General features: G+C 41.4%; 1 protein-coding gene across 1 annotated transcript in view; it reads left to right on the forward strand.

Moving 5' to 3' along the window:
- LOC141762299 (proton myo-inositol cotransporter-like) overlaps nucleotides 1-14,526 on the forward strand; it is a 73,460-nt gene that overhangs the window by 12,406 nt on the left and 46,528 nt on the right. The window contains exons 2-3 of the mRNA XM_074626357.1: nucleotides 1,290-1,449; nucleotides 2,828-3,033. Of these exons, the coding sequence (XP_074482458.1) occupies nucleotides 1,290-1,449; nucleotides 2,828-3,033 (366 nt within the window). The remainder of the gene's footprint in view (nucleotides 1-1,289; nucleotides 1,450-2,827; nucleotides 3,034-14,526) is intronic.

A 14,526-nucleotide genomic window follows, 5' to 3' on the forward strand; every position in this document is an offset into this window, starting at 1 on the left:
CCATTACTGAGATGGACTATAGCCTGTGTTTCACTTTACGTCCACATGACGTCATTGTTGCTGTTGTTGATGTCAGGGTCAAAGGTCATTTTAAATTAGTCCCTTGATACAGACAATAGAGATTACTGAAATTATTGTAATTAGTAATGATGATGTAAAACTCACTCAATTAAATTTCCCCAATGAAGGATTAATAAAGTTTTTCTTAAAAAGTTAAGCTAAAAAACTGCCTTGATAGGTTCATATGTTATACATTTTTAGACACCTGGTCGCATGGTTGGTCCACCATTTTGGTCTAGACTAGGGCCGTCAAGGTTAACGCGATAATAACGTGTCAACACAAATTCATTTTAACTACTATTTTAACTAATTTCTTTAACGCATTAACGCAACTTGTGATTTTTAGGTTGTCGCGGACTCAGTTTTAAAGTGAAGATACTGGTATCATGTGAAACTAGAAAACCTAAAGAATCCATTGGTGTCATACTAGCTTGTAACGAAGGAGGCTACATAACTTAGGCTAAATTTTGGTGAGGAAAAATTGGCATGGCCATTTTCAAAGGGGTCCCTTGACCTCTGACCTCCAGATGTGTGAATGTAAATGGGTTCTATGGGTACCCACGAGTCTCCCCTTTACAGACATGCCCACTTTATGATAATCACATGCAGTTTGGGGCAAGTCATAGTCAAGTCAGCACACTGACACACTGACAGCTGTTGTTGCCTGTTGGGCTGCAGTTTGCCATGTTATGATTTGAGCATATTTGTTATGCTAAATGCAGTACCTGTGAGGGTTTCTGGACAATATTTTTCATTGTCTTGTGTTGTTAATTGATTTACAATAATAAATATATACATACATTTACATAAAGCAGCATATTTGTCCACTCCCATGTTGATAAGAGTATTAAATACTTGACAAATCTCCCTTTAAGGTACATTTTGAATAGATAAAAAAATGTGCGATTAATCACAATTAACTATTTTAATGGATTGACAGACCTAGTTGTATTATATTTTAGATATTGTTAAGGTCATTTGATTGGTTAATGTTAGTATAAGGTTTTTGTCATGGTTAAGCTTATAGACTTGCCCCAATGGGTTCATATGTGGTACATTTTTAATTTATGTAAATAAGTCCTTTTCATACAGACTGCAATTTCCTTTGAGAACAAGCAACATCTGCTGTACAAGGCCCAATCTCTGAGTCACCTCTCTTAGCAGAACCTCCCGCTAAATGTCGCCTCTTGCTTCTCTCTCTCTCTCTCTCTCTCCCTCCTGCTGTGTAGGTATTGCTTCTATGACAGTGCCAGTGTACATCGCCGAGGCCTCTCCGCCTCACCTCAGGGGTCAGCTGGTGACGGTGAACACCCTCTTCATCACCGGCGGACAGTTCACCGCGAGCCTCGTTGACGGCGCCTTCAGCTACCTGCAGCGCGACGGGTGGAGGTCAGACACAAAGACACTCACCTCACACACACACACACACACACACACACACACACAGAAGACAAATAAAGGGATACATAACATAAAATTTCATCGTTTATGTCTGCATAAAAACACAAAGGATTCCCATTTCCCTTCCTGATCGACGGTCATCTAATCAGATATGATATTAGCGTCTTTTCTTTGGCTTCTTATCGTATCAAATGCCAGAAAAAGTCAGGCTGGCTCAAACCCTCATTCCAAATGTCAACACATGCACGGGTCATCCCCTAACATTTGCTGACAGCAGCTGTACTGTACGTTTTGAGAGATACAGTATGCCTCTTTCTCTCTGTCCTTCTCTTCTTCGCTCTTTTTCTGCTTCTGTTTGCATCTTTTCCTGCTTGTCACACTGAATGTTTCAATGTTGAGCTGCGAGATATTTTAGATAAAAATCGTCCTTTTTGCAAGGATTCGCTTCAACTACAGTTCTGATGGAGCTGGCGCAGATCGTTTAGAAGCAACTAGATTGCTGTGATTCATACATGATAATGGCTTTTTCGGAGACGCTTATTGAGTTTGGAGTATGACTGTTGTCGGATTGACGTCTTTGCTTGCGCAGTAGACGAAAAGCCTTATATCTCTGGGTGTGTACTTCACTAGAAATATATGGATTTATTTTTCCACTTTCTCTTTGGAGTTGTATAAAACAACGACCTGCTGCTTTCTCCACTTCAGAGTTAAAGCTCTCTAACATTTTATCATTATCACAGTCTTTTCCTCCCTCATTCCCCTCGCTTGCACTGTACCCTTTTATTCTTTGCCTTCACACCACATAATATTTTGGATTTGTAGAACGACCCCTTTTACAGAATGTGTTGAACCCTTATTGTGTGCATGAGCGGATTCAGAGAGGCAATTTTCCTCTCAACATAAAAAAGTCCAGTACATCAGTGGGTAGTTATTCTGTCATGGTTTGCTGTCAGAGTTAAAACATGCAGTCAGTGTATGTTTATGCACTCATGATCTGATCTTTTAACTGATCACAGGCAAAATAAGATCATTTTTTTACACCCCAACACTCCATCTGTTACATTCAGGGTCAAAGTTAAATGTAAATGTTATTTTAAGCAGCGTAATCTTAATAAAAGCCGTGACATTTTCCCCAGCGTTTCATTTTAATGAACCACCTGATGCTTGAACCAACATATGCTGAATGTATGGGTAACCTATAGAAACCTATTTCTGTAACTAATGTCGAAGGAATTGAAATTTGCATGCAAAGCTTTCCAAAGTCAGCCAGAAACCAAAAGCATCTGGTTATGTAGTGTCTGTGATCGTAATTAGATTCCTCACGCCATGTATTATCCCCTCCCTCCCTCCCTCCCTCCCTGTCCAGGTACATGTTGGGCCTGTCGGTAGTCCCCGCCGTGCTCCAGTTCGTGGGATTCCTGTTCCTGCCAGAGAGCCCTCGCTGGTTGATCCAACGTGGCCTGACCCAGAAGGCCCGCCGCGTGCTCAGCCAGATCCGAGGCAACCAGAACATCGACGAGGAGTACGACAGCATCAAGAACAGCATCGATGAGGAGGAGGACAGCGGAGGAGGTAACGGGGAGTGAAAGGAGGGAGGATAGGGGCAAGAGAGCAGCATTTTGTTTTTGCTTTTTGTTTCATGCTTTAAAAGATTTTGCTTATTTTCATGTGCATGCTTGTATTTTGGGTTTTACTAGAACATGTTTATATGCTTTAATGCTAAAAAAACTATTTGGTTTTCTCATACCGGCCGTGCTGCAGAACCTCTTTTCACCCTCTGTCTGAAAAGACTCCACTCTAACTGGCTTTGTTTGAGGGCGTGCCAAACTAGCCGCTAGGCGGTTATCTTACAAATGTGTTACTTGGTGACATCACCACGTTACGGAAGAAAAGGCAGGACTTCAAGCAAGGCGTTTCAGGCAGTTCAGTAGCAGTGTTTATTTGGGGGAGAGTAACTCCTTTTGGCGTGGACTTTGTAACTTTGCAGAACTTTTACATGCACAAAAAGTTATATAACCTATAACATATATAATAATCTATGAAGGTAACAATCTTTTCAAGGCATTTCATTGGTGTAGAGGTGACTGCTACAGGTCAGAGATCACTCATCATCTTTACACAGGCTTTCTTAGGCCCTGTCTAGACGTCGAAGGATTTTTTTTTAAAACATATTTTCATCTACGTTTTGGCCTCTACGAAGTTTTGGGTCACAAAAACGGATATTTTTAATATGCCTTCTAAGGTGCAGATTTGTAAAAACTCTGGTTACTTGGGGTCTGTGTGGACGATGATGTGCTCTCCTCATTTCCATGCCCATTGTTTCTTTGTGTAGAAACAATAACAAAGATGGCGGACTACCAGCTTTGTTAGCACTGCTCAGACTAATTACTACTTTACATTTGAAAAATGTTACAGTCACAGGAGGCCAAAGCAGGGAACACATTAAATACTGTATGTCGAGGCTGAATGGTGATTGAATAAAGAGACAGTGGAGGACAGCAGAGTGATGACAGTCATGCAGTTCGACCAGGAATCTCAGGCCCCCCACCAACAATAACCGTTATCCAACTGACTGTGATGAAGCCGAAGGAAAGGGAGTGAGAAGGGTGGTAACAAAATTCATTGACCCTTAACTTGTAATCTCACTTGTCGTGTAAATATTACGCTGAATGTTTGGAGTCCTTTTTGCGTTTGAGTGTGAACGGAGATATTTTGTAACGGAGGGGAAAATATCCGTTTTTAATATCATCTCTATACGTGTAGACAAGGCCTTAGGGACCTCCTCCACAGCAAAGGCATACAGCGCTGTCAAGGGATGATTTTAAACATGTTTGAAAGGGACTGGCTAATTCTTGGGCTCATGTTATTAACACCTCACAGCTGACAGTCACGACCCCGAGCCTCGAAGGCAGCAGCCATCCTTTTCAGTCACTCTGATGAGTGAGGCTGATTAGAGAGTTCATGCTCCCCCTCCTGCTGAGTGATGAAGTCCTTCCTACTGAAGCAACAATAACTCATTCAGTTGCTCTGTTGCGTTCCCCTTGACTCCCAGGGCGATGATGGCGGCCCGCTGCGAGCAGTAAAGTAGCATCTTTTTCTGTTGACGTCTTCTTTTGTCCCGTCCCGCTTTCAGCGCTCAAGATGACTTTTGTAGTCGTGTACAACAGCGAATGTTTCCTCACACAGCAACAAGTGTAAAGAGCAGTATACTGTTGAAGCTGTCATGAACTGGATGGAGGTTGAATCCTTTGGTGATAGCTCAGCTTTCAACAAGGTGAATCAGCGCTGTGAATAGAGATCTCTGCTGGAAAAAGGCAAACACAAACAGAAAGCGGAGGAGGTTAACGACTGTGACGGAGTAGATAGAAAAAACTTTCTTCTTCACGGTCAATTATTGTGTGAGCTGACCTTTGCTTTAGCACTCGGATGCTGCTGTTTGGTGCGGGGCTTTGCCAGCGTGAGCCGACAGTATTGAACGAGGTTGTCAGAATGACGGCTGACTATTAGCTGTGTTTCAGAACACGGCTCGTGACAATCATGACATTTTACTGTATTTCAAAGGCTGCGTGTGTGTGTGTGGTACGCATCGGTCTGATCCTGCAAATCTTTATCTCACCTCCCGTCTCTTTTCCATCCTCGCTTAAACCAGCACAAGACTCACAAACACACTCGTTTTTATTCACATTTCATAACACTCTTTATCTGCCATCTGTTTGTGTCTCGTGTGTGCGAGAGAACGCATAATTAAATCCACCAAAGAGACACATTATGCACATTCGCAAGCGAAGAGCATACGGTGTTCGTGAAAGTAATTGAAAGTGAATTATAATTGCTGCACTGATGTGAATCTGAATCCAACCCTCAAAAAACAGTTACTTTCACGATCGCTGGAAGTCTCCTATCAAAATTCTAGTCGTTTTATTTTTATTTGTTAACTTAAAAGGCTGATTTTCACCTGTTGCCCCTTCAAATAACAGGAAAGCGAACAACATGTAAAATAATAAACAGATCCTGGATGTTACCAGCTATATCAGAGTTTGGATTTTAATTTGGGAAACCAACCCCAGCCAAATTTGAGAGCGTTGCATTCACAAAAAATCATAAACTCTGTCTTCTTATTCAAAACATTTAAGCTAAGAATCCAAACAGAGTTATGTCATATGAATGACACAATAATGCGCAAGGCAAAAGCGTGTATGAAGAACGCCGTTCTTGCTTCAGGTGTGTCATTTTCACGCCATGTAGTCTGTACTGACTGCAGTGTAAATGCATTCGCGTGAATATGCTACACTCAGAGCTAGTGGCGTAGTATAAAACGTGAGAAAGACCGCTTATGGTAGACGGAAGGGGAGGTGGATGGGTCCAACATACAGAGTTACGTTAGTTACGTTAGTGACATTTGTCACGTTTTCCGTACTTCTGTTACGTTGTTTCCGTACGTATTTTACATAGTTTACGTAGTTATTTTAAGCCCAACCATGACGTTTTTCCTAAACCTGCGTGAGTGGTTTTGCTGCCCTCTGTTGGTAGATTACTGCACCTTCATACACGCATGTAATATTATTATAACGTAACACTGACATGCTATCCTCTGGTAGACAGGTCTATTACACGCTTTGGCCTGATACAGTCTGATATTACATTTTTCCTTATCATACGTTTGACTAACTAGCTCTACAATGTTGTATCTTTCTTCTTTTAGCACAACATTTAGCCATCAATAGCATATTTTTAAGACACTTCACAAGATTCTTCTTTTAAAAGGTGTCAACTGGAGTTTTCAATCAACTGATTAAGCGTTAGCGTAGCAAGCTAGATGGGAAATGGCCTTTGCATTTATAGTCTTCCGCCCACTCAGAGTGCATCTGGTATGCTCTGATGAAGGTCTGACCGACCGAAAGCTTAGAATAAAGTGGAATACTGCATAGATCTAAAGTGTGTGGATATCTTTTCTATCATCTTTTGGACTCATTGATTTTTCCAGCACCTTAAGCACAGTTTAAGACAGGTGGAGCGGTTTTCATCCTGCAAAACTATTTAGGTTGAATTTGTTTTTTTTACCACTACATGCAGGATTTCTTTTTTTAAGCAGAGTCAAGCCTGAGATGAAGTTGTAAATGACTTCTACCGTCATAGCACACAAACCCTTAAACAACTGCGTTTCCAATTATACTAGAAGAGCTACAAGCCACAGATACAGAATATGGTTTCCTGATCTGGATGCAATACTTCAATTTCTCAACGGTGATGGCGATGACTTCCAAGCCTACAGTGCGTGACCATCAAAGGTGTTTTCTATGTTTGTACAACTTTCTCTACTGAGCTTATTGTTTGTCTCGGCCTGTCTGCGCTGAGCCGAGCCGGGAGAGTAATGGAGGGCGAGAGAAAGTGGAGATAGGAGAGTCGATTAATAGGCAGGAGAGGACAAGCGGGCGAAAGGCTGAAAGAACGGCAAAAGAAGGGGAGGATGAGGAGAGGAGAGGAAATTGGATTCATCCTGCAACTAATCAACCTTGACAACAGAGAACAGCATGTCTCTGGAAGGAGTGGCATCCACCGGTCCCCTGGGTCCATGTGGCCTGCCGTGGAGACAGAGGAGCCTCTATCATCACACACTGATGTATTAAAAACACACTGGCTGCTGAGTGTCCCTCTTGTGGGACTCAGTGTGTGTCCTCTTTTCATTTCAGTGTCTCTCCTCCTCACTGTAACTCATCGCTTGCGGTCAGCATCAGTTACTGTGTGCGACCAGAGGCACAGCAGGGCGGCTCCTCTCACTGCCAGCTTGTTATCTCGCAGCCAGTGTTTAACATGTTGATTCAACGTGAAATATAGAAACCAAATGTACAGACCTTATGTTGTCGTCTCGCTTGAGTTTGTTTCAAGTTTCAGGCCTCTCTGTGATTCCAATTAGCACGGCAGAAAATGTAACAATGTTTCTGGTTTTTCCTGCAGAGACGTTGCCGTTATACTGCACCTTTCATTGGGTTTTGGTTAGAATGATGATGGAGCAGCTGGAAGATTGAATTGGCACATTAACTAATATCACACGCATTAAATGCCAAATGAGTTCTGTGATGACTTTCACTAATTAGCCACTTTCCAAACACACTGCACTTTGCACTCAAACTTATATACTAAAACTGGCTGGCTGTTTTTTTTCTCAAATGTCCATGAAATATCTTGTCCACTCTGCAGCCTAATTGCCGCGGGCTTTACGCTGCTGGATTACTTAGAATAACATCAGATGGATTTGTGGTTGTGATCGGCTGTGAATTCACTGCTCGATGGATCAAGGCCAGATCCATGAGCGTGTCTTAACTCAACAAGTTTGGCTCTATACTCTATATAGTTATATTATCTCCTGAGATGCATAGTCTTGTTTTCAAGAGGGTCCTCACCTCCTCCGGGGTCTGAAAAGCGAAGTCAATGCGGAAGTGCCTTAAACCTTTATTCTGTCTAACAGCCAGCAGGGGGCGACTCCTCTGGTTGCAAAAAGAAGTCTGATTGTATAGAAGTCTATGAGAAAATGAGTCTACTTCTCACTTGATTTATTACCTCAGTAAACATTGTAAACATGAGTTTATGGTCTCAATCGCTAGTTTCAAGTCTTCTTCAATACAGCATGGTGTTCATTTGGTAAATGATGGTCCCATTTAGAGTCAAATAGACCATAAAGCAGGGGATGCTTTAGGGGCGTGGCTACCGTGTGATTGACAGGTCGCTACCACGGCGTTGTCCAGTCTGGGTCACAGTGTGTTTTCAGTTCATGAAAGTTAATTCTAACCGTTTTTGTCACCTAAAAAATGTCTTAGTCAGCGTTCGGTTGTACTTAGCTTCACCCTCTCGTGTAACTTCTGGTTGCAAATAACCAAAATGCCGACCTCAAGGCTTCAAATTGGCAGTCCACAAACCAATGGATGATGTCACGGTGACTACGTCCACTTGTATACAGTCTATGTGGCCTGACAAGTCATTCCACTTTACCATCTTATTGGATAGTACAAACAAACAAAACAAACACACAAAGCATGACAAATAGTAAAGAAAAATAATAAAGTAATTGCCATGACATTCATTCATTATTATTATAAAAGTGAACATTACAAGCAAGAGCAACTTGATTTAAAGTAAGAAAAATGCTCCAAAAGATGCTTTGTTCCTTCTGGCATTTCAAGACATCAGATTAAGATACTCTCTACTGTCAGAAACTGACATTTCAAAATAAATTTTAAATAAACCATTGTAAATAACATTTAAAGGTAAATATTTGACTTAGTAGTATTATGACACACTATGTCAGCATAATCCAGAATGGGTAGCAACGATTGGTTGACAAGCTTTTTCCTGACATTAAAAAATAAAGACCTATAAAGAATGCCCAGATCTTGATTTACTTTTTTAATAACAGCATATGTGGATATTGGAAGAAGCTCAGAATCAATGTTAATGCCTTGTGATATGAAAAACCCACCAATGCATGTAATTGAAAGTGTATTTGAGGATTCGCTTGTTGGTGTCAAGAAGCACACAACAAAGATTTATTTTTATTAGGCGGCAGCTTGTAGACAAAAATCACACTGAGGCAAATACTGAAGGCAGCAAGTCGAAGATTTTCATCTCTCTTCAACTTATTATTATTTTATTTTGAAGGCAGAAATTCAATCAGAGTCATCCAACTATGTAAATTAAACTGTAAATCTTAAAACTAAACTTCTTGAAAGGTGCTACAGCCCCTTTCACACAGCCTGTTCAAGGCGGGAATGTTGTGACGTTGTTCCGCCTCGCTGTTCTGTATGAAAGGTACGGAGACGGAATGGGGACGTTGTTCCACCGCTGAGCCAGCAGCGGAGGTAGTCACAGAGCCGAGTCGATGTCTGTGTGAAGCGGACAGCCGGCACGGAGCTACACGCACACACACGCTAGACCCCGACGCTGTTGTGTTTAACGTGACGCCCCTTTTGCTCCTGTGATGCCGGCGTGCTATCTAAAATCATTATTCCGCCAATGGTGTTTCGTTCAATGTGAAAAAGTAAAGCCGGCGTAACGGCGGATCTTCTTTATGGCAGTATTGCAGAATCCATCCATATGAAAAGGTCGGCTATGATTGAGGGATTGACTCCACGCGTCTCTCAACATGTTGACAGCTGAGCTATGCTATGCTTATAGTTGTTTGGTTATGTAAGACATTTTCAAACTGTTTTATTTTGTCAACTCGCTCAGCAAAAAGTCTCAGACTAACATAAGAAAGTTTTAACAGATAGGGGATTCGTGGGGAATCAGGCAGAAAGGGCAGACACTACATGACACTACATGATTTGACCTTTATAATTTACTTTACCACCTTTCAGCAGAACAGGAGACCAGTGTTGCTCATGTCTCATACTCATTCTCTCCTCCAAATCTCCTCCAAAGTGTAGTTGTTGGATTAAATCACAGTACATACAGTCTCAAGGTTCCTCACGACTGAATTCCAAAGTGAAGAACCTTTCTAATGTGCGGCCACCATCTGTGCCACATCATTTCATGCCTGTACCACTAGCATGTTTGCAATTTACATGCTCTCTTTAGGGCTGACGTACTGTATGACCTGGAGACCAGCTGTCGCCTAGCAACCAGACAGAGGGAGAGGGCAGAGGGATCGGTAGACGGACAGATGGAGAGAGAATTAAAAGGAAGGTTAAAAACTATTTATTTGGTTACTGAGTCTCCTGAGTGGCTCAGTCATGGTCAGGTGACCAGGAGCAGGAAGTTCTTGTAGATAGCAGGGTTGAGGTCAAAACAACTCGAGTTGGAACTACCACAGAGGCAATTTAGAGTACTTTGCCAGGTGTTTTTATGTCTGTGGACAGATTTTGTGACCGCGATAGCTTCACAATTGTGCAAAATGCAGTCATGAAAATTTACAGGTGTGTAGTTAAGATCGAAATGAAGGCCGACTTTGAAGATTGGTGCGGTTCTGAGCAAGGGCGCCGGAAGTAGTGGGGTAGGAAATGGGGAAAGGGCAGTGGGCAACCTCCGGGTCTGAAAAGTGAAGCCAATGCTGAAGTGCCTTCAACTTGCATTCTTTCTAACAGCCAGCAGGGGGCGACTCCTCTGGTTACAAAAAGAAGTCTGATTGTATAGAAGTCTATGAGAAAATGAGTCTACTTCTCTCTTGATTTATTACCTCAGTAAACATTATAAACATGAGTTTATGGTCTCAATCTCTAGTTTCAAGTCTTCTTCAATACAGCATGATGTTCATTTAGTAAATTATGGTCCCATTTAGAGTCAAACAGACCATAAAGCAGGGGATGCTTTAGGGCGTGGCTACCTTGTGATTGAGAGGTCGCTACCACGGCGTTGTCCATGTTTTCCTCGTAGAACTTTAACTCTTTCACAGTGTGATTTCAAATTATATACAATTTTGGTTGCCATGATCTTGGATGAACTCGAGGCTTCAAAACCGTAGTCCACAAACCAATAGGTGACGTCACGGTGACTACGTCCACTTCTTATACAGTATACTTATTTAGCGTCGAGGCTGGTGTGTGATCGCATCACAAAGTGGTCTCTAGTGAAGTTTACCATAGTTTAATTTTATTTTCTGATTCAAAATTTTCAATAATTTTACATTAAATGTCAACTACAGTAACAGAGAACATCAGTGGTCACGATGAAGTGTAGTTTTTAAAATGAACAAAAGCAATAAAAACGTCCATTAAGCATTAAGAGTTTGCAGTTCCTCCTGCAAGTACGAGAGCTTCTTAAGAGCCTCCCATGAGTGAGTAGGAGGCCCTCGTTAATCTACATTAAGAGTGTCTTAAATTAAGATGCTTTTAGGGAACACCTCTTCAGCTTAAGAGGGTTTGTAAGATGAATTTTTATAATCATTAAGATGCTTTTGAGAAACGGGGCCCTGGATAGAAAAATGTGGTTCCATAAAGAACAAAATGTACAAGTGATTCTCTCTCCGACATGATGAACTGATAAAATACAGAGAGTTCACTGTGAGTGACGGATTTTTCTACCTGCTTTGTAAGTTTGCAGTATGTGTAAACGTTATTGTAATAAACATTAAAGGTTGCGAGGAAATGCGAAGGCCATGATGTGAGTTTAAAGAATGGCAGGCGTTCCACCAATTTGTCTTCGTTGCCCTTTAGAGTACTCATTAAGTGTGTGTGTGTGTGTGTGTGTGTGTGCGTGTGTGCGTGTGTGTGTGTGTGTGTGTGTACACGTATGTTTTCTCACCTGGAAAAAAACAAAGACGCACCGTGCCGCTTTGCTGACATGTCGGTTACCATGGAAACAACACTTCTCACTTCCCTTTTCCTCTCACCTCAGACGTAACAGTGATTATAGTGTGCATAAATCGCATAAACCTCCTTCGCTCCCTCTCTTTCACACACACACACACACACACACACACACACACACACACACACACACGCACACAAAAGGTGCAAATGACTCAGTGGTCAGAAAGCTGATAATGACAGAAGGATAATTATAGAAGGAACAGCTGCACACACAGTTCTCATCACGTCGCTGTCATCACCTCCTGTCAAAGTCAAAGTTAGCATATACTATATACTATACTATATATAGTATACTATATACGTAACTGCACATTGTGAGATTATGCAGCCTTTGTTAAGGTACAAGAAAGTCTTTTCAGAGTTGAATTGAGTCACAAACAGTAAGTTAATCTTCAGTGTTTCTTGCTGATTTAAATATGTGGGTTTCATTTTACTTACTTGTCTCGAAGCTGTTATTTCCAATAGAAGATATTTTGTGTTTCTGATTGACTTCGTTGTATTTTTGGTACTTAAACGTCAGGCTAATGTGGAAAGAAGGATGTAGAAACCCTCAGCGCCTACTTCATCTTTTGAAACTTGCTCAAAGATGTGATGATGATGATGATGTGTTGTCAGCCCCAAAGTCAATGAGCTCTGATTACCGTCTTTTCAGCCCTGAGAGGTGCAAAAGGGGAGAGAGGAGGAGGAGGAGGAGAAGAGGGGAGGGGGAGGAGAGGTCGAAGATATAAGAGAAAGTGAAGTGGAAAATGGAGGTGTTGGGGCGGCAATTATGATGGAGGAGCAATATTGTGGCAATATTGCAGGCCAGTTCTGTCAGCCATTCTTCATGAGAAACTTCATAGCGCACCGCTATTGAACGCATTGATTTCTTCAGAGGGCTTGTTCATAACAATTCTTGTTCCAAGCAACACAGAGCAGATGTAACAAAGGTCATGAACGGACTTGAGTGATGAGGGCAATGTAGACCGCTACAGCTACATGACATGGAAAATGCTTCTACTGCAAACAAGGTTAAAGGAAAAGCCAGTTAAAGCTAGACTTTGTTTAATTTTGGAGATTATTGGTGATTACAACATTCAGTAGACAAGAAGGAGAATGTTAAACACATGGCTGTTTTTAAAGTGATAGAGCATCCACTATCTGTCTCCTGAGAATGAAGCACTTGCTCTCTTTAGACCTTAAAGGTTACTGTAAAAAGTCGGTTCCTGGCTTCCTCATTAGGCTGCAAATGGTTTTACAGCAAGACATGTTAACTTGTTACAGCCAGTGAAGCAAAAAGGTTTAACTAATAACATTAACAATGGCTCAGTTCCATTAAGTGTCCCAGTAAGCTATGACAGGGAGCAACGTATCCTCACACAACGGTTCGTATGATATCTTACGAAAAGTTGTTCCTCATTTTTCGTGCGTTTTCCTACGAATGTCCAGCAACACTCGTTACATGCATACAGTCTTTTCAAAATAAACTTCCGTCTTCACAGGAATTTAGGCAACAAAACTACTTAGTTAAGTGTAGGAAACGATTGTGATTAGGGTTAAAATAACAACGGAAGTGGCGTAACTTAAGTACGGAAGTTACGTGACAAATAAGTCAACGTTTGGTTTAAAATAACAACGGAAGTGGCAATACTTAAGTACGGAAGTTACGTGACAAATAAGTCAAGGTTTGGGTTAAAATAACAACGGAAGTGGCGTAACTTAAGTGGGGGAGGGTTTACAATTTAAAACAGCAATATTTTATTTTTTTTGGGCCATTTTAGCATTACATTAGCATTAATTTGGAGTTTCTGTCCACCTAGCAAATGTGAGTCAGCTCCTTTTAGCTCTGTTTTGGTCTCCACCAACACATGAGAGAAATATCTTGTCTCTTTCGCTATTAAATGCTCCACTATGGTTAACCAGTTGCTTTCTTTGTCTGCCGTTTGGTGTTGAGCAGGTAGAGCGCAGAGCAGGCAGATGATGAGAGCTGCGAGACTGAACCGAAACAGTAAAGATGTGGGGTCGTAGAACCAAAACAACCAGCTGAAAGATGCTAAAACTCTTCATAGAGCTAAAGGGAATGTCAGAGTTGGGTGATAATCATATTACATGTAGTCATTTGGTCCATTGTTAATATGAAAAAAATGATTCAGTACAGCTTTGAAGATAGATTTGGTTGTGCAGTATCCCTTTAAAGAAAGTTTACTTTCAGTCTGCTCATCCAGTTTGAATGAATCCAATTTGATTTTGAAGAAGAAATCGCTCAATGTCAAGTACTTTTGACATCAATTTAGCACACTGCAATCACTGCATTACATAAGATGTCTTGGTAGGCAAACAGGCGCAGCCAGTAATCAACATGAGTGGCTATATTGTTTAAATATGAACACGGCTTCATGTGAAAGCTGTAAATCCAGAGAACATTCAGACTGATTTATAAAGAAATCACAACATCGGTCGAGGTGCGGGCAATTTAATTAGTGTTATATATACAATTGTTCGTGGTCCAAAGCAATCTCCTCTTTAACCCGCCGTTCTGTTTGACTCACGCTCGCTTTTAACCATCTGGCTGCAGGTAATTGAATGGCACACTGTGTTAGCTGTCAACAAAAGTGTGCTGCCCATGTTCCTGCCAGTCTAAATCATTAATTTTATGCCTTTATAATCGCCACTTATTCTTAGGGAACACACAGGCGTAAACACATTGCACAAACACCTGATGGATGTCTGAGGGAGTTTTAGCGTCTACCTCCCATCGCAGTCCTAATTCTCCCACTGGTCTTTA

This window comes from Sebastes fasciatus, chromosome 23 (assembly GCF_043250625.1).
Source record: "Sebastes fasciatus isolate fSebFas1 chromosome 23, fSebFas1.pri, whole genome shotgun sequence".
Classification (NCBI taxonomy): domain Eukaryota; kingdom Metazoa; phylum Chordata; class Actinopteri; order Perciformes; family Sebastidae; genus Sebastes; species Sebastes fasciatus.